Source organism: Serinus canaria, chromosome 1, assembly GCF_022539315.1.
Source record: "Serinus canaria isolate serCan28SL12 chromosome 1, serCan2020, whole genome shotgun sequence".
Taxonomy (NCBI): Eukaryota; Metazoa; Chordata; class Aves; order Passeriformes; family Fringillidae; genus Serinus; species Serinus canaria.
Window position 1 is genome coordinate 49,640,445 of NC_066313.1, and position 19,028 is coordinate 49,659,472.

Consider the following 19,028-nt stretch of genomic DNA (forward strand, 5'->3'; position numbering starts at 1 on the left):
AAGGCAATGCCAACAGGCAGGAAAATTTGGGAATGCAAGAGTTTATACTGGAAATGGAGAAATGTGTGTGCAGATAAACATACACACTTTAAAGCTGCTAGGGTTTATGTTTTGGAGGTTTTTTGGTGCTTTTTTAGTATGTTTAAGCTTTTTTTTTTTTGCCTTTGGCTTTTTGTTTCTTTTGTTTGTATTGATTTTTGTTTGGGTGTTTTTTAAGTTTTCCTCTTCAAATTGAAGAGAAAATAATTTGAATTTCTAAAAGGTAAAAGAAGTTCAGCTACTCCATCTGCTTCTGTGTTTACTGACCTGCAAAACAAGACACACAGCTTCATTTTACTATACTGCTCTATGAAAGGTTTACCTGAACAGGGCAAAGTGCTAAAACAAAACTTTGGAGCTAACTAGAGCTGATACAGGGCAAACCCTCCACCCCTCAAAACAGCTAAAAGACAACATTTGAACATTGAAAACATAACCGCATTCCACTAATTTTTCCAATATATTCACATTGAATGATCATGACTATAATGCATTTAAAAATTCATTCAGGATAACATTTTTAGATTAGTTTAGGTTAAATGTGGATAGCCAAACTTATTCTAATAATTCAATAATTAAGCACAAATAAAAGAAATTTCTAGCTTGATAAACTCACTTCCATTTCCTTCCCTGGAGAAAGATGACTGACTGATCCACTTGAATTATGAAACATTTTCACAGTACATTTAGCTTCATTTTGCACTAACTCCTGGTACTGGTTCACCACCCTGCAACAAACAATAAGGACATAAAAAGATTAACAAGTTTGAACTTCCAAAGCAGATACTTATAGATAAACACATAATTGTATATGTTATAGTCATATATTTTATATATTGTGTAAGCATATCTCTATATAACATAGCGATGTACATATATAAAACATACTTAATCTCTCTTTGTATCTTTTTACCTCATATTCCTGGGCTCTTATACTTATTCCCTTTTAACTTTTAATCTCTTTTTTTTCCTAATACAAAATACAGTGTAAGAAACACTCTACTGGAGGAATATAGAAAACAATAGAAGAGTTCCATTCCCAAAAGCAACTGCAAATCTTTGGGATGCCAGTCAACAGAGATCCCATTCCACCTTTTATACAGAGATCCAGAATATTTTATAAAAGTGTCTCTTCTGGTTATGCTGCTGTGAAATAGCCAACCCTCCTTCAGCTTGAGGTCTATGTCAGAGGAGGAGTCTAAATGCAAGGGCTGAACAATCACTCCCCTGTGAGCATTAAGACAAACATTTGATAAAGCATCAGGGAAACAAGTTTAAAATATTGTTCTATCAAATTAAATCAGATCTCTACTAATCTAAGACAATCAAGCTGAGGGAATACTGTTTCACAAACACGAGTGAATATACAAAATGACCTTGAAATATAAAGCTGAAGTGCTGTGGTCACTTACAGTCTGGCAGACTGGACCTCAGTGAAAACCAGCTGGAATATTTTCATTACCTAAATGTGATGAAATTTTCTTTATTTTGATGTAGCCCTGCTTCTGTCATATGCTGTTACCTGACTAATGCAGATATAAGCAAGGGCCCTGACACACACGACAGAGGAAAGGGGGCAGTGCACTTTTTGTAGCAATTAAGATTTTAGACTGACTTATTTAAAAATTGGTGGAATCAGGGCAGTAAAATGCCATGTACTCAAAAAGGTGGTCCTGCACTCCCCTACTGTTTCTTCTTGTCCTTGTCCCTGAAACCCTGTTCCTTATTCTGATGAAAGGACTTGTTCAACCCCTTGACAAACATGATCAGGAAATCAATCCCAGTTAAAATTAAGCTCTTGTAATATTGTTGTTTTACTTTTCAGCCAGCCAATCTCCCCAGTTCAGCTTACAGAACAAGCAGCAAAAGTATCAGCACAAAGGAGGCAGGAGAGAATATAAGCAAAGAGTTTCTTGATCAAAATTACCTATTTTTAAAAAAAGAACATTATTACTGATTTTTTTATCAAATCTAAGACTTATTTCCCTGCTAGGCACATAAGGGTGTGTGAAGATAAGAGCCATGGCATGTACATAGTCAGCAGTATCCTAAGGAGGCACAAAACCACAATTGGCTCTAACAGAGGTCGCTTTTCAAAGGTTCTGTGCTTATATGCACAGGCAGTCTAATGTGATGTACTCTGACAAACACTTAAAAACCACTTATTTTGCTGCCTCAGTTATCCCTGAATTAGCTACTCCTACTCATTCTACAACTAAAATATACTGAAAAACTGGTTTATTACTTGCTTCTCTGGGAAAGCTGAATCAAGACATGCACAATACACAAAATGAAGGTGTATAAATCTTAAATTCTAGATTACACTTCAAATGACAAGTTTAAATGAACCATTTCCATGATTGCTAATTTACCAGTCCATATGTTAGGATGAAATTACTGCTAAGTGGTCTCAGAGTTCAGGTGTACTCACGTATTTGATGTCCTCTATTCTTCCTTGCTTGTTAAATACAGAAGCTACACACTATTCTACTTCTTGATATGATGACTAATTCCTCTTATTTTTTTTCATGTGTTCTGCATCTGTTTCCTTAACCATAGCACTGGCAGTCATAACTGCCAAAAAGGAACAAAATTTATTATTTGTCATCAAGCCAAATAGCTGTACAAACTATATTAATTTACCTTTCAGCATCAGTCTTCGAACCAATAAGGAACCTAAAATGTAAAGTACATTTTCAGTTATGAATTGGACTAAAAGAACATATTTTCATAATCACAAGGCTTCAAACAAATGGCAGTGCTGTGTTTTTTTCATACCTGCTTGAAATACAAATGATAATGTATCCATTCAATGGACTGAGTATCATTCAGTATTTGAAATACACACTTGACTTCCTAACTATATGTACAATATACACACATGATCTAATTTGGTCTCCTTTAACAGCAAATTACCTACAAAGCAAAAGGCAGAATATAGAAGTTTTGGATTTTATATTTTTTAAAAAAAATGTAACTGAGTAACTGCTACAGAATTACTTACGTAAAAAGTAAAAAGAAAAAGTTATGTATAAACCAACACCATACCAGTACACTCCGACTGAAATACAAGCGTGCTGAGGGGAGGTCAAAAACAGTCCTATGCATAATATTTTAACAAACATTTAGTTTCCATTGTTTGATTTCACTTATGCCAATTCCCCATGATTTTCCAGACCTCCAAAATAAGTATCTCTCTTTTGCATAACACAGCTTGAAAACTTATTGCTATGTTTCTTTAACTTTACAGAAGTTTCTTTTTCTCCAGCTCCAAAAAAAAAAAAAACTATAAAACATTTTATTTTACTGAACAACAAAAATGTTTACTTCACCTTTCATTTCAAATGACAGTTTGCCAAGGATGGGTTATCCAAGTTTTGACGAACTTTAATTGTTAGTGTCTTAGCAACGATTTCCAAAACCCTCCAGGCATTTAATCCCTCTAAATTAATTTAATTCCCAGCCTTATTACTCAACTCTAAGCTAGCACTGTTGTTCCTAAAAGATCAGCACTAAGAATGTGTGCTGGTTTTGGCTAGGGTAGAGTTAATTTCCTCCAGGATAGCTGACACAGGGCTGTTTTGGATTTGTGCTAAAAACAGTGTTGGTAATACCAGGGTGTTTTAGCTATTCCTAAGCAGTAGTGACAAAGGATTCTCACAAGCAAAAGGGCTAGGGGTGTTCAAGAAGTGAGAAAGTGACTCTGCAAGGGCAGCTAACCCCAAGTGACCAAAGGAAGGGATATTCCATACATACCATATGGCAACATGCTCAGCATATAAAGCCAGGGCAAAAAGGAAGAGAGGGGTGGGGGAAGCACTTAGAGAGAAGGCATTTGTCTTTCCCAGTAACCATCAGGTGTGATGGGGCCCTGCCCTCCCAGAGACAGGCAAACACCTGCCTGCCCATGGGAAGTGGCAAATGAATTCCTTGTTTTGCTTTGCTTACAAGGTTTTCCTTGACCTATTAAACTGTCCTTATCTCAAGCCACATAGTTCCTCACTTTTATCCTTGCTATTTTTTCCCCCATTCCACCAAGGAGGTCAGGGGAGGAGGGAGTGAGTGCTTGTAAGGTGTTTAGTTGCCAGCTGGGGTTAAACCACAACAGTATGGAAACAAACAGTGAATAGCTCAAGTCTAGGGATAAATATTCTTAAAACTCAGGATGTTTTAAGATTTTCATAAAAAATAAGAGAATGATTACATACTAGAGGATAAAAATAACTTTAATTAGCAGAACTAAAAGGTTTGCTCAGTCTCACTGCTCCTTGCCTATGTGAAATTTATAGGCTCTACTCTGCTGCATGTGTTCCTCCACACAAATAAACTGATATATACAACAAAAACAGCCGAGAGCAGAGAATCTTTGTAGAACCACAGCCAAAACCAGCATATTCCAAACAATTCAAAATTATGAAGCTTCACAGAAGCTCATGTTTTTCTTCATTTATTTAGTTCAACTGGATCTAAGAGTAAACAGAATATAGTCACATCTTACGCTTTCATGGCATCAGGCAAATTTTGAGAACAATCAAGATTCTGAGTATCACCAAAAAGGAGTGTAACAACATCTCATAGTGTCTCCACAATTTTCATGACTGGATTTGCTGGTGGTCTTATTTCTCCCCTAATGTATCTTTAATGTAAAAGAATGTACCAATTTAACATAACATTTAACATGTACCAATTTAACATACCCAATTTAACATTTGAAATATGATGGTTGCTTGTACACATTTTGGTTTGGGTTTTTTTTTGGTAAAAAAATCTTAAGTCAGACTTCTAGCTCTAGAGTATTTTTGTGACTGAAAATGACAAGTAATGTTTGTTTTCCTCTACCTACTGATCACAGCATAGTTTTAAAAAAAGAACATGTAACTTACTGTGATGGAGTTAATAGGTTGTCATTTTCCTCATCACCTTTGAGCGTCTGAATTTTACCATAGTACAAGGGATTGCCAAGAGACTGAAAAATGGTCAGTTTTGTTTTTTGAACCTGATTACCAACTTCACATTCAAACACATAATCATCCTTCATTTCCTAAAAAGACAGAATGACCTGGTAAGTCTTGAACAAGCCTTAGCTGAAACAGCAAGTAAAGCAGACCAACTCCATACACAATACAGAGTGAGAAACATTCTGTAAGTAACTTCAAATAACACTCTCTAGGAAGGGGTGCATTACCTAATATGAAAGTGATTCCAGAAGTTACATTAATAGGATAAGAGGAAAAGGATTTATCACCTCTTAAAAATACAAAGTTATTGCAAATCCCAAACAATCATATTAGACATGGAAATGCAGACTGGGTAAACATATACAGAATCAGTTTTATATGAATTATGACAATGCAAAAAATGTTGAGACTAAAATGCTGGAGCTGAACATTAAGTTCTATGGGGAAGTATTACTTTTTTCCAACAGGCAACTACAATAATATCACGATACATGCTGTTAATAAAGCTAGTACCTTGCCTCTGAAATTATAAAAAAATACTCAATTATGTGATTTAATCACATAACTAATCAATGAATTAATAATTATTAATGGGAATTGATCAATGATTATATTATATTACTACTTCTGATCAAATCACAGTTTGTGCCAAAAATCTTAAAGCTCATCTTAAACACTGCAGAAGGAGATTTTTTGTAAGAGGTATTTAATATTGACCTCTTTCAAAATGTAACATTTTGATTTCAATAAAGCTCTTTTTAATCAGCCTTTGAATGTCTGAGTAAAGAAAGCAGTTTCTTGTGCAGAGTTCCATGTAAATTATGATAATTTCTTTAGTACAAGCTGCTTATCCTTGTATTTCTGGAAAATCTGAGGAAATCAGACTGATCACATGCTTGCTTTACTGTATAAAATTACACGTGTCTCTGGTAATCTTCCCAAGTCTCTGCAACACATGGAAGATTAATTAAATTGGGGGAGGGAAGATTATTCCACATTACATTGATTTTGTTCAAATAAGAGGCATTTTAACTAGAGACAGTGAAGTTTGGCCAAAGGTCTAAATAACTCACGTGTGCTGGCCAGACAGTTGGTTGTGAGTCATCAGACTTGATAGACTTTTCCACTTTGGCATATTTTTCCACCTTAAAGAAAATAGAGAGATCAGAAAAGAAATCCCCTATGTTACCTCCTATGCTTCTTTAAGGAAACTTAATTGAAGAACCTTCAGAACTTTACATTTACAGAGTTACACCACATTTGCTGTTAAACTTAACAGAAGAGTGAAACATGGTTTCAGACTACAGATTGAAATCACTGCCTGCAATGTGGAATAGTTAAGTAATTTCACAATAATAGTAATTCCTAAAAGCCCTGATTAAGTCAGGTACAACACAGATGAAGTGAAAAGAGAGGTTTGTTTTGTAGAAACTTACACTGTCATTTCACTGTCATTTGCATCCTTGGCAGCTCTATGATGGGTCCAGAGCTACAGTCTTGTCTAGTCTACAGTCTCTTAAAAATCTCAGCATAGTAGAGAAAACTTGTGGAAAGGGACCTGACATCCTGGTTGGTGGCAAGTCAAATATGAGTCAGCAGGAGGTCCAGGCAGCTAGGAGGTCCAGGCGTGTCCTGGGGTGCATCAGGCACAGCACTGCCAGCCAGGCAAGTGAGGGGATTGTCCCATTCTGCTCTGAGCTGGGGCTGCCTCACCTTGAGTGCTGGGGGCAGTTTTGGGTGCCACAACAAAAGGATATAAAGCTACTAGAGAGAGCTCAAAGGAGGGCAATGAGGATAATGAAGGGTCTTGAGGGAAAGCTGCATGAGGAGTGGCTGAGCTCAATTGGTCTGTTCAGCCTGGAGAAGAGGAGACTGAGGAGAGAGCTGATTGCAGTTATAACTTCCTTGTGAGGGGAAGAGGAGGGGCAGGCACTGATCTAAACTCTCTGGTGACCAGTGTCAGGACCCTAGGGAGTGACCTGAAGTCGTGTCAGGGGAGGTTTAGTTTGGATATTAGGAAAAGGTTCTTCACCCAGAGGGTGGCTGGGCACTGGAACAGGCTCCCCAGGGTAGTGGTCACACCACCAACCTGACAGAGTTCAAGAAGCATTTGGGTAAGACATTATATGATTCTGGGGCTTGTCCTGTCCTGCAGGACTAGGAGTTGGACCTGATGATCCTTGTAGGTCCCTTCCAACTCAGAATTTTCTATGAGTCCCTTCTGTACACTAATAGTATGTGTTCTGGCAGTGCCAGAAACTAAGAATATTAATGCCCCCACGAGAAAAATGCACACAGAGTGAAAAAAAACAACACTCAACTACAATTCTCTGCATCAAATCTAAAACTTTTCAAAATATTAATTGCCATAGTATAACATATCAAAAGACAGGAATTTCTACCAAGATGAAAAGTGACTCATTTTTAGACAATCTACAAAGCTCATTTGCTTTTTGGGTTTTCATACTATCAGATAACTTCAAATAGACATGTGCTCAATGAGTCTACAGAAGGACAATGCTAAAAATTGGTTTGTACTGATTACTTCATCCAAACTATTCTGATACAACTGCAACATATTACAGTGTTGCTTAACTTGTGTTTATACCTTATGGTACAGAAAAGTAACTGTAAATGTTAAAGTCACTCCCATTTTTTAAAGGTCATTCTTTGACATTGGTTACTTCTTAGACATATAATACAATTTCTAATAATTGCTAATTATACATAACAATTGGTGGTCTTACATCTACTTCAGAAGGAGCAGTCAAGTAGCAAGGGTTCTGTTTCCACATATCTACGCACTGGAAAAATGAAAAACAGGATTAATATATTAAATCCTTTAATTAAATGGTTAGAAGTATATTACTTTTCAGAACACTTACATTTCCAGCTTTTGAAATTTTGAGGTCATACTGCTGGGCTGCTTTCCTCTCCTTCCTTTTCTGTAAGTAGTCAAGTAGTCTGAGCTGAGGTGGAGTTGAGTAGTGAGCTACTTCTTGCTGTCTGTTCAAAGAGGACCTTGAGTACCTTTTGAAGCACCTATGGCAAAATGACAGCTACACTTGGTAAAACCATCAACATTAACTTCTCAACTGCCCTTGTACAAAACCAAAAATATGCAGGGAACTGCTACTCACATGGAGACTAATAAGTTTGTAAATACTAATTTAAAATTGCTTTTGAATTGTAATTGGATAACACTGTACAACTTTAAATCATAATTTCATATTTATAAAATATACTAATATTCTGTTTATCTGTTTCAGCACTAAGAATGTGGTTATTTTTTAAATGCCTAATTTAATTACATCATCAAAATGAGTAATTAAGAAGCTGCCAAGCTTAAAATATTTATGTATTACCATAATTTCAGTTCCATCAAATGATCCTTGTTTTACTTATGTAACTATAAAATTACAATGACAGTAAATACCCTCTAGTCTTTGGTCTTTGTTTCATGTCAAATTCATGGGTTCAGTAATGCTGTTCTGGACATTCATTTATTCCCTTTTCCTATTTTTCTAGTGGAATATTTGTTGACCAACAAGCTTTAATTTCAAGGACAGCTTGATCAAATAAATTATTTATATTTTTTTAGAAATTTCTGCTGGTTTGGTACTAGCATAGTATTACAATGCAAATTTATTTTTAAATATTTCAGTAATTGTGACAGACCATTAATGCATTTCCTATTTACAGAGTGAATACAACTCTTGTGATAGAACAAACACATTGAACACGTTTCAAGCTTCTGTGGAAAAAAAAAGGGCATAACCATGCACAAAAGTGAAATAATTTCAATATTTTGTACATAGTGCATATCACATTATTTTAAGTTTTTCCAATATTCTTATAAATTTACACTTCTGTTTGGCCTGAATGTCAAACATAAAAATAACTCTTTTCATTTGCTCATTCAGGATGAAACTTATGTGTAGCTTTTAGAGACAAATTAGAGACCAATATGCAACATATCTGTTTATATATTTTACATTACTGAGCTGCCATCTGACTCTGCGTACACAAAACCTATGCAAAGAAAACCCCAAATCCAAACTGCAATAAAACTGATAATGCTAAGAAAATATAGATATACTTTCTTTTGATTTACAAAAATGAGCACACTACAGTATCTACTAGTAACCAAAATAAAATACAATATTGAACACTTAAAAATACGATATAATTTCTTGACTGTTTCTCACACATTCCTATTTAAGCAGGTATTACATAGGAGGAGCTAAATTTTCACATAAAGCATTACTTATATTTTTCTCTGAAAACACATTTCCTACTGAAAACTACCGTTTCATGGGGCGAGTGTTCATCTTCTGCTTGTTGTACAGGAGTCTGTTTGTAGTACAGGTCACTGCTATTGAAGGATCAAGACACAAAGGCTCTGCTGTAGCCAAAATAAGTTGGCTTTCAAGTAGGAGTTTGTCCTCCTGTAATATACACAGCTATTAATAAATATAAAAATAGGAAAACTTTTACAGTAGTCAAGTTCCTATATACCTATGCATGTAGACATTATCTTAGAAAAAACTGAAAAAAATTATTAAACAAATAAAAAATGTTAATAATGTTAATAAATTTTTGTTATGTATTTATGACATCACTGTAAAGTTTTTAAATTACCTCTAACCTACCTGTGTCCATTTGTGGTTGTCACTTGTTATAGAATGCACATCACAAATTAAAGTCTGAGGAAAAAGACACAATGGTAATTATGAATAATAGGATAATACATGTTCAGTAACTGTGCAGATCCAGCCTATGAACTACCATAACACTGAAAAATTACTTTAAGGCTCCTCTTTACCTGCATTGTAGGTCGCAAAAGAATGTGCTTGCTTTGGTAGGTTGGAGATTTCATGTTACCAGACTGCCTATAGTCCCGTATTTCTGCTATGACACATCCACAATGGAAAATATTAACCTGGTTGAAAGAAAAACACCAGCTTTTGACTAAACTAACATTTATCAATCTTCCCCTGCCTCTATAAAGAAGTTTGCTATATAACATATAAACTTCAGTGAAACTAGGAATAAAACTCATGACTAAGTTTTTCAGACCAGCAGTCTTTTCTACGTACGCAGACACATTTGTCTTAGACATACCTAAAGAACAAGCTTCAAATGCAGTGCTTTCATATGCCAGCAACGCAGTTGTAAGAAATTCACATGCCAAACATTCCATAATGACAAAGAACAAAGGAAATTTTGCTAGAGCAGAGTTGAAGATGTTTCACAGTTGTAATCATAGCAATCTCTCTTTTATCTCCTTCTCCTCAATAGAAAGTACTGTTTTTTTTCCTATATATCAATAAAATATTTATTTGGGGCATTAAATGCTACAGTTTCATATGCACAAGTGTCTTGTGCTTACAATCATCTATGTGAAGCACTAAAAAAAAATCAAGGTCTGTCTGGATGCAATACGTAAGTTCTTTTTAAAAACAAAAATTTCAAACCTGAGATTTTTCTAAAAGATCAACCAAAATAGGTGGTAGTTCCTCTGCATCCAAATATTCAAGCAGTTCTCCTTCTTCGTAAGGCAGACGAATGGTCTCAGAGTCTGAATTTAAACAAAACACATTACCTTTGTGTTTCAAAAAAACACATTAAGAAATCTAAAACCTGCCACAGGAAAAATCAGGGTTGACAGAAACCTATCCACACATAGCAATTTTTTTGGATACTATTATTTTTTACATCCATTTCTATACTTAAGAGTTTTAGTTTGCTCTTACTGTGCTAGCTTTTGCTCCCAGTTGACATAATGTAAGCTCTTGTTGCCCATGGCAGTACAAATGGCATGAAAATGCCACCAAAGTGGAACACAAATGCCTCTGGGCAGATCTAGACACGGGAAGCAGTGAAAGAATATTTGACAGAAGGAACCTGAAGCAAGTGAAACTTGCATATGCAGCTGCAGAAACTAAGGGGAAATAAGAGACTGAAAGGCTATAAAAAAGACTCATATCTACAGATTTTGTCTGTAGATAAACAGCTCAGAGCTTTATGCAAATTTTTAGCTCAAGTACAGTTGGTTGTTCTCCCACCCTCCACTGGAATTATATTGGAAAACAGATAAATAATAAACAACACATTCTAAAAATTTATACAGTATTCTGAGTATTTTTAAAAATTCAAGAGAAAACTATTACCTGAACCATTTTTTCCCCTGAGCATCAGTGAATAACCCTCATTTCCTGGATAGAGGTTTACAACCAGACATGACAACGTCTCCTGCATAACCAGCTTCTCAAGTAAGTTCACATTTCGTCTCAGCTTCTGCTTTAAAAGTAAACATTGCTCATGAACATAATACTATGAAATAATTAGCAGAAATAAAAACAAAAGCAATTGTTTTTATTAGACTGTTACTTAGATTAATGACAAATTACACATCTAAACAAGCCCAGTTAAATTTAACTGTACTGTAGTCAGCAGAGTAAACATGGTATGTATTATCATGCATGCTTATAGACACAGATTTTTGTAAAAAATCCCACTCATTTAAAACTACAAACCCTAGAACTGGAAGCTCACAGAGAGAGTTAATAAGAATAACATTATGCTAAAATGTTGTAAATCTGCAGTGCACCGTTATTTGTATCATTTCTATGAACATCATCAATCCAGTACAACTTGTTTGATAACAACAACATTTAGTACTTTGATAACAACAAAATATTTAGTACTTTCAGATATTCCTAACGGAAGGAGGCATTTCTCTCCAGGATTAAAATAATGAGCATTTGGAAGCTTTCTTAATTGCATTTTCTTGTCTTTATTTGCTGCAATCTGATCCAGCAGCCACAGACACTATTCCCTTATTCAACTGTAAAATTATCTTTTTGATGTGTAACAGATTTTTATAATTATTTGGAGTGCTTCAGAGACTACATAAACATCCTACAAATTGTAACATTTGAAATCCCCTTAGAATTTAAGACAATGAAATCTGAACCTCAGATAATTTTACCGCCTCTGAATGGAGACCATATTTCATCTCTATCAGCTCTGGATCCAACCATCAACTGGGAGTTAACCTGAGTGCTCATTTGTCTTCTTATTCATTTTACTTGCTTGAAAGCAGCAATACAGCAGGTTCCACAGCTTTAGCTTCTTGTCTAATTTGACATTCAGAGTTTAGCCAAGTAATTTGTACCTTTTACACCTTATATTTAGAACTTATAAGCCTGTTTGAGTATCTTTGCTAAAATTATGAAAATTTTTCACAAAACTTCTTAGCTTACCAATAACTGGAGAAATAAATCAGAATTTACAACAAAATTACAGGGTCTGAAAAATTTTCCACATTTTTTCGTGGCAGTGATGCTAAGCAATTGACTGTGAAACAACAATGCACATGGTATTGACACAGGCCTGAACTTGAACACAAGTGCCCTTTGGAGACACAGAATTAAGACAGAATGAACAGCTCACTAAGCCAGTCTAGGCCTTACTATTCACATTATATAGTCTTATCTTTAAGTAACTACTTCAGTAAGAAGGGTTTACACTTCATTTAACAAAGCAGTTAAGTGGAATTAAAACCAAAGTATTTTCTAAACCTGCCTGTTTAGACAGAAATGAAAAGCTTTTCAGCAATTTCCACTTACCTTTATCTCAGGCTCTTTTTCACATTCTTCAATATATAAATCATAAAGTTTTTGAAATACAGATTTTCTGAAATTAAAAAGACTCAACATGTAACCAAAATTAAATCAAAGAAATACTATTAAGATACTAAATACTGAAACTCTTGGTACCTTCCACTGGATAAATATTTTCTTTTGGGAGGTCTCTGACGGGCACTTTCAATGATATACTAAAAGAGAAAAGTAAACAAGAAACCAGCATACATTACAAAGAAATTTAATTCCAGTTAGCACACAACTAGAGATCATTACCAGACAGTGTTCCACGTATACAGAAAGTAATTAACAATTATGGTACATGACTGTTCCAAAAGTGCACTAAACACAATCTGGTTTATGTTACAGTCAACAACAAGAACACAGCTCAACTTAGCTGTTAAAGACAACATTTCATGCCCATGGCATCAGTTCCATGCAAGGTGTTGATTCTACACTCACCTCTTTTAATTACAGTAGTAACTAACACTACAACACTATTGTACTCAGCTACCACTACTGAAATTCATGAGGTTAACACACTAAGGTACAACCAAGTTTATTCATACTGGCTTGACAACATTTACAAATCAAATACTCATCAACATGATAATTTCAGGAAGTTTTCCCTTTGCCTTTTTCATTTACATTATTTTTCTCTATAGAGCTGTGCATTATGAATACAATTCATGTACATTAAACATTTGAATTTAAAAAGAATAAGAGAGACAGCGATCTCCAGTAAATGTGATTTATATTCTAACAAGGTTTTTCCAAATCTCTATTGTTTGAAGTATTTCAATTAACAGCTTTGTTCAGAATTTATGTTCTCTCACAGGAACATGTATTTCCCATAACAGGGTTAAAGGTAACTTATATCAGATGACAGCACTAAAGAACATGAACATGAAGGCACTTGCCTCTTCATTCTCACTAGGCTATCCTTAAAAATGCAAACAAGATTTTACCATATATTTCTGCCTGCTTATTTCACAGCATACAGATTTGCTGGTTTAGAAGGGGAAAGCTCAAGTCTTGCACAGTTTGTCACCATGGTACTTGATGTTCTCAGTACAATGGGTAAGAGACAAATACATGACAGCAATTTCAGTGAGAATTCTGCAAACTCAGTGTTACATGTATAGGTGATTACACACATATGTATTTACATAATGTTTTCTACTGCTTTTCAGGAGAAATAAAAAATAGCTGTTGTGTTTTCATAACTCTAAGACCAATAAATTATGTACAAACAAGTAATTTAGCTGCTTCTTACCTCAGCACGATCCAATGCCAGTTCTAAAGCTTGCTGCTGCAAGAATGACAAAGGGTTTTTTAGAAATTATATGACATGACTTTTTTTAACATTCTCATACATTAAAAACACCCCAACAACCCTACTACAACTGATATGAATCTATAATTAGAAGATGGGCTCAAAAATTCTTTGGCACATACTAAACTTAACTAAAACCTCATGCAACTGCATCACAAGGCTTGGCTAAATTATGAAGCCTTAGAACAATGAAAGGCAATTAGAATTAAAACCAGGAATGGAAATTACACCTAATAAAAGCAGTAAGAAATACTACTCAAAACAATTAGAGATGACAACTAGAAAATCAGATCTCCTTTGTTATGCTGGTCACTAACTCAACAGAAAGGTTAGGCCAAAATATCCCCAAAGAGATGTCCAGAAGATACCAGTGCCCAAGTGATCGGCACAGTTATTTTTAACCAAGTGGAAATAAAGATCTTGTGCTCAGAACTTTACTTCTGCACATAATACAATTTAAGAAGTGTTCCTTATGATATACTGTTAGGTGGCTAGGAAACAAAATCAGCTTCCAGTACAGATTTTCTCCAAGGTAGGCTAAAAGTCTGCCCAACCCCATGAAACACAACAAAATCTGCAATAGCTTCTCAATATCCCATAGCATGGTACGTTCAATACCATTTATTTTAATGAATTTAGCTCTTTTGGAATGTTTTTTTACATCAGTACACCTGCAGCTGGTACACTTTTATTTCAAAAAGAGCCCACAACTTCACAGATCCAAATTATGAGTTCTTGGACTAAAATTTGACAAGTATTTCAAACCAGAATAAACAAGCACCAGTGTGAAAAAAAAACTCTAAGAAAGTCTTCCTTGGTTTCTAATGTTCCTTCTCCAGCACTCACTTAAACTCTGACATCCTTTGTGCGGGAATAACGTGCAGCTGCTAAATGAACCAGACAATGAAAGTGACTTGGGGCAGGGAGGAAAAAAGAGGACACTATTAAGAACCAAAGCATTGTAGGAGAATGCCAGGAGTTTGATTCATCTCCAGGTAAGTCCAGGGAAGCAATGTATTCACTTCAGTGGCAGCTGGATGAAGTCCTTAGCAATGTACTCCTGACAAGCTCTAATATTCAATGAAGCTTAGGAACATCTGTAATAGGTACCTCTTCCCAAACATGCATTTTTCCTATTCCCTCAGTTTAAACCATCCCTATCAGCTGCTCCTAAAAGCAAACACCTCTACTTGAGCCTCAAGGAACAGAAGACACACAAGCCATGTCCAATCCAAGGTAACACCAATGATTACATAGATAATCTTTTATTAGAATAGAATCCCATGAAGAAAACCATACTACACAACAACAAAAGAACAACAAAGAAATATACAACAAGAACACTCACATAATATACCTAAGACAAAATTTCTTACCTGTTCATGAAAATCCCCCCACCTACTTACCATGCTACTGTGTGGTAGAACCTGCCACGACAGAACATTATAATTTTCAAGTGTCTAGGTGTTTTAAGGAAAATGTCAAATACTGATGCTTTCTATATAAGAGAATACATCTGGTAGATACTTCAACAATACCTATGTCTAGGTATGATTTCAAATATTCAATTCACTGACTGTTTAACATTAGGTAAAAATCCATGGCAATATTAGCATCTGTGAATAAAAGACTACTCTGTAGAAGCAGGATTTATATAGACCCAACTTCCTGACTGAAAACTCCACTAGCTTGATATGGCAATTCCTATGCTGCACTGGCCAGTGAGTAAGTGTTCAGAAGTATCCAAAAGCTATGAAGACATTCCTAAAAAGGGAAATACCAGAAATCAGCAGTAACAAGGAAAATATTTTTTTTAAATAAAATCTCAAATATTAGTGGCATTCTCCTCATCAGGCAGCCAGCTAGCAGACTAGAGCAAAAAGATCTGAAAATATATGACTGAAATCCTAACTTACCATTGTAGTTGAAGCCATGTGGCCAAATGGCAAAAGAAGTACTTAAGGAGTTTCGTGTAGCAGGCAAAGAATCATATTTGATGGTCAGACTTGGGGTACTGAAAATAAAAAATTCAAGAAAAAAAACAACATTGACAAATTAAATGGGCATTTCATTTAAATCCAACATTTCTGGTGATTAATTCTACTTTAATTTCATTTGCATAGTTTCCTCCAAGAGTAGGAACAAGTGTTCTATCCGCTGCTAGTGCAGAGGCTCTCACTCCAATGAATGCTATCACTTTTCACAATCATTTTACATTAGTTTTATTCAACAGTAAAGCAACAGGCACGTAAATGTACATACGTTTTTCTCTATCGCAGCAGTCTACCTAGGCTCTCCCAGATGTCACAACCTCCGATGCACAGGAGGCTAAAACCCCTAATGAAAACCAGAGTGTTTAGCACACGGCATCAGCTCTTTTGTTTTGCTTTTGAGGTGTTATTAGCCAACACCATGGCAAACATAGCCAACACCTCCACTAGCGGTGTCTTCTAGCATTGTTTGGTTTAAAACTGACTCACAGCTAGCTGTCAATCAAGAAATAAAAAAATTTGCAGCCACCGCCTCCGCGGACCCGCCGGGGCGGAGAGCGAGCGGCGCAGCCCCCGACGGCAGCAGCCGGCCGGGAAGGGCCGGGCCGGGCCGGCGCAAGCCAAGGGCGCAGGCCGGGCCCCCGCTTCCCTTCCCTTCCCTTCCCGCCCGGCCCCGTCCCGCCGCCCCCTCCCCGGCCGTGGGTCCCCCGTGCCCGCCGGTACCTGGCGGTCTCTCCCGCGGAGCCCCCGGCGCAGCGGCCCCGCCGCCCGCCCGCGCATCCGCCCCCGCCGCGGCGCCCCGGCCGCTTCCGCCCCGCCGCTTCCGAGCCGCGGCCGGAAGGGGCGGGCGGGTCGCCGTGGAGACTGCGAGGGGCGGGCGAGGGCGGGGAGCGGCCGCAGGCGCCGTCGTGCACCTCAGGGTGTGGGTAGGTGAGGGTCACGGATGGGCGCCAAGAAATTCTAGGGTTTGGTGGTAGTAAGGAGTCTGGACTGCGCTGCAAGTGACAGGTTTAATGCCCATGTGAAGATCAGGATTGAATCCTGTCTGTCTCAGGGATGCTGTAGGGATATTTGGTATGTCCGTCTCCTGGCCCTGCGCAGGACCGTCCCCAAGAGTCACACCGTGTACGTGAGGGGAGTGTCCAAACACTTCTCAGGCTTGGTGCTTCAATCCCTTCCCTGGTGAGCCCATGGAGCATCCATACTCAAGCTCTGCCAGGCACATCTACACCGCACATTGTACATTATATCTCTGGGCACAGCACTTTTATGACTTCTAGCACGTTTTACCCAGACCTTTCTAGCACTTCTTGCTGAGCCGTAATTTATTTGTTCACAGCAATGAGCGAACGTGCTACCCTGTGATCCAGCAGCCAGTCCAATAGGAAAAACCACACCTAACACCACCCTTCAATGCCTTTGTTAACCTTGTGGTGCTGACATGTCCTAGCAAGGCATGACTTGAAAGCTCAAGAAAATAGAGACACTGGGAGCTCCAGGTAGCTCTGGATGGACTAAAGCACTTCCCGAGGTACTCTGTCTTGGTGCTGACACTGTTTTGCTTTCAGCACTGGATTCTTAAGAGCTCTTCTGTATCTCAGTGCACAGCCAAAAATGTTGGGAATCAATTACTGGTTGTGTTTAGAGTCTCTCAGAGGTTCTCAGTGCATAGAATAAAAACATCTGATGAGATCACTGTTCTTCAGCCATGGGCATAAATAAGTTGGACACTTATTTTCAGCAACAGGAAGGCTAGTTTATTGATTTTTGTAGGAGCCCATGTTGTTCCTGATCACCAGAGAAAAGATGGCCAGAATTCTGTCCTGGAGCAGGAACAGGTGGCAGTTCTTCCTTGACTCATCTAGGCACTAAATAAGTGCATGGTTCAACAGTTCAGCTGCTGCATTTCATCCAATTTTGAATCTCCTTTGAGGATGCAGTTGTGCCATCCTTGAACCTAAATTTTTCTGAATTTCTGTGCTGTATGCTTGGGAGTACCAGAGTTCTGTAGCCATACTGATAGACCTGTGCCAGTACACAAAATTGCAAAGCTGTTTTTCATTTTCCTGTGCTCTTTCAAAATTAAATGGATTACAGGCCTATGAATCTGAGTCAGATTTATATGCTAAGGCTGAGACAGTAATTTAAGTATGGTCCCTCTCATTTGAGTACAAACATTAAAAAGAAATGACAGCATGCTGTAAGTAGAAAGTGCTTCATTCAAGTGAAACAGACTGTAGGCATGTGGGTGAAGCTTAGGGCAAACAGCCATGAACTCCTGAATTCTAAATCAGTTATGTCATTGACTTTCTGTGTGGGCAGTTATAAATCCCTGTGGTAACATTTCCTCCCCTGGTTATGTACATCTGTATTCAGGTCTTAAATGATTTGCAGGCATGAAAAAACCCCATTTACTTTTAAAGTCAGATACACCTTGTCAGGTATATCCATCCATTCTTTTGCAGGCAGATATTTCTAACTTGACTGTTTAAATAGAATTTTAGAGGTCTGGCAAGTGTAGCACAAAACTTGAGAGATCTGTGTTTTTCAACTGGGGACATTACCCCTGTCTTAGTCAGCCTCCTGCTGGTCAACCAAGTGACTCCCTTGGGACTTCTTGGCTGCCTTGAAGAGTTCCTCTGACTGTGGGAGCAGTAACACATAGAGACACCTAGAATTATCTGTCTCCATCTCAAACTGAGCCTTTCTGCAAGTTCATACCTCAGTTCTGAGATGCTTGGTAGAGACCTTATAAACAGCCTTGATTTTCTGAATTTTTTGACTTACATTTTGTGACATAGGCATGTTTAATTCCATTCTTTCCTTCTTGCTCCCCACTTGTTTGAACTTGACATTTCCTATTAGACACAGTAAAAACTGTTCAGTAGGAGATAAAGTGGGTAAAGGCTTGCTTGTCTTTCTGTGCCCAGGAATGTGGCAATCAGAGAATTCATTCAGGAGCTAACAATCCTTTTCAGGATAGCAAATAAAGCAAGGAGATTTAATAGAGGTGGTAAGTCTGAAATGTTGTGAGCCACAGGGAGTAAGCCAGAGG

At 37.2% G+C, this 19,028-nt stretch overlaps 1 protein-coding gene across 12 annotated transcripts in view; it reads right to left on the reverse strand.

Annotated features, from left to right (window-relative positions):
* The window catches only part of SUPT20H (SPT20 homolog, SAGA complex component), a 29,977-nt gene extending 13,169 nt beyond the window's left edge, over window positions 1-16,808 (reverse strand). For 6 of the 12 annotated variants that reach the window (XM_050980517.1, XM_050980545.1, XM_050980542.1 and 3 more), the window contains exons 1-16: window positions 16,697-16,808; window positions 15,899-15,996; window positions 13,923-13,958; window positions 12,782-12,840; window positions 12,632-12,698; window positions 11,171-11,300; window positions 10,475-10,578; window positions 9,823-9,939; window positions 9,650-9,703; window positions 9,306-9,445; window positions 7,883-8,039; window positions 7,745-7,801; window positions 6,071-6,142; window positions 4,923-5,080; window positions 2,683-2,715; window positions 656-767 (exon numbers count right to left, since the gene is read on the reverse strand). In XM_050980517.1, coding sequence (XP_050836474.1) covers window positions 656-767; window positions 2,683-2,715; window positions 4,923-5,080; window positions 6,071-6,142; window positions 7,745-7,801; window positions 7,883-8,039; window positions 9,306-9,445; window positions 9,650-9,703; window positions 9,823-9,939; window positions 10,475-10,578; window positions 11,171-11,300; window positions 12,632-12,698; window positions 12,782-12,840; window positions 13,923-13,958; window positions 15,899-15,916 — 1,314 coding nt within the window. In that variant the 5' untranslated portion in view covers window positions 15,917-15,996; window positions 16,697-16,808. The remainder of the gene's footprint in view (window positions 1-655; window positions 768-2,682; window positions 2,716-4,922; window positions 5,081-6,070; window positions 6,143-7,744; window positions 7,802-7,882; window positions 8,040-9,305; window positions 9,446-9,649; window positions 9,704-9,822; window positions 9,940-10,474; window positions 10,579-11,170; window positions 11,301-12,631; window positions 12,699-12,781; window positions 12,841-13,922; window positions 13,959-15,898; window positions 15,997-16,696) is intronic. The other 6 variants (XM_030235119.2, XM_050980549.1, XM_050980535.1 and 3 more) reach the window with 2 other exon arrangements.
* Between the last annotated feature and the right edge of the window lie 2,220 nt (window positions 16,809-19,028).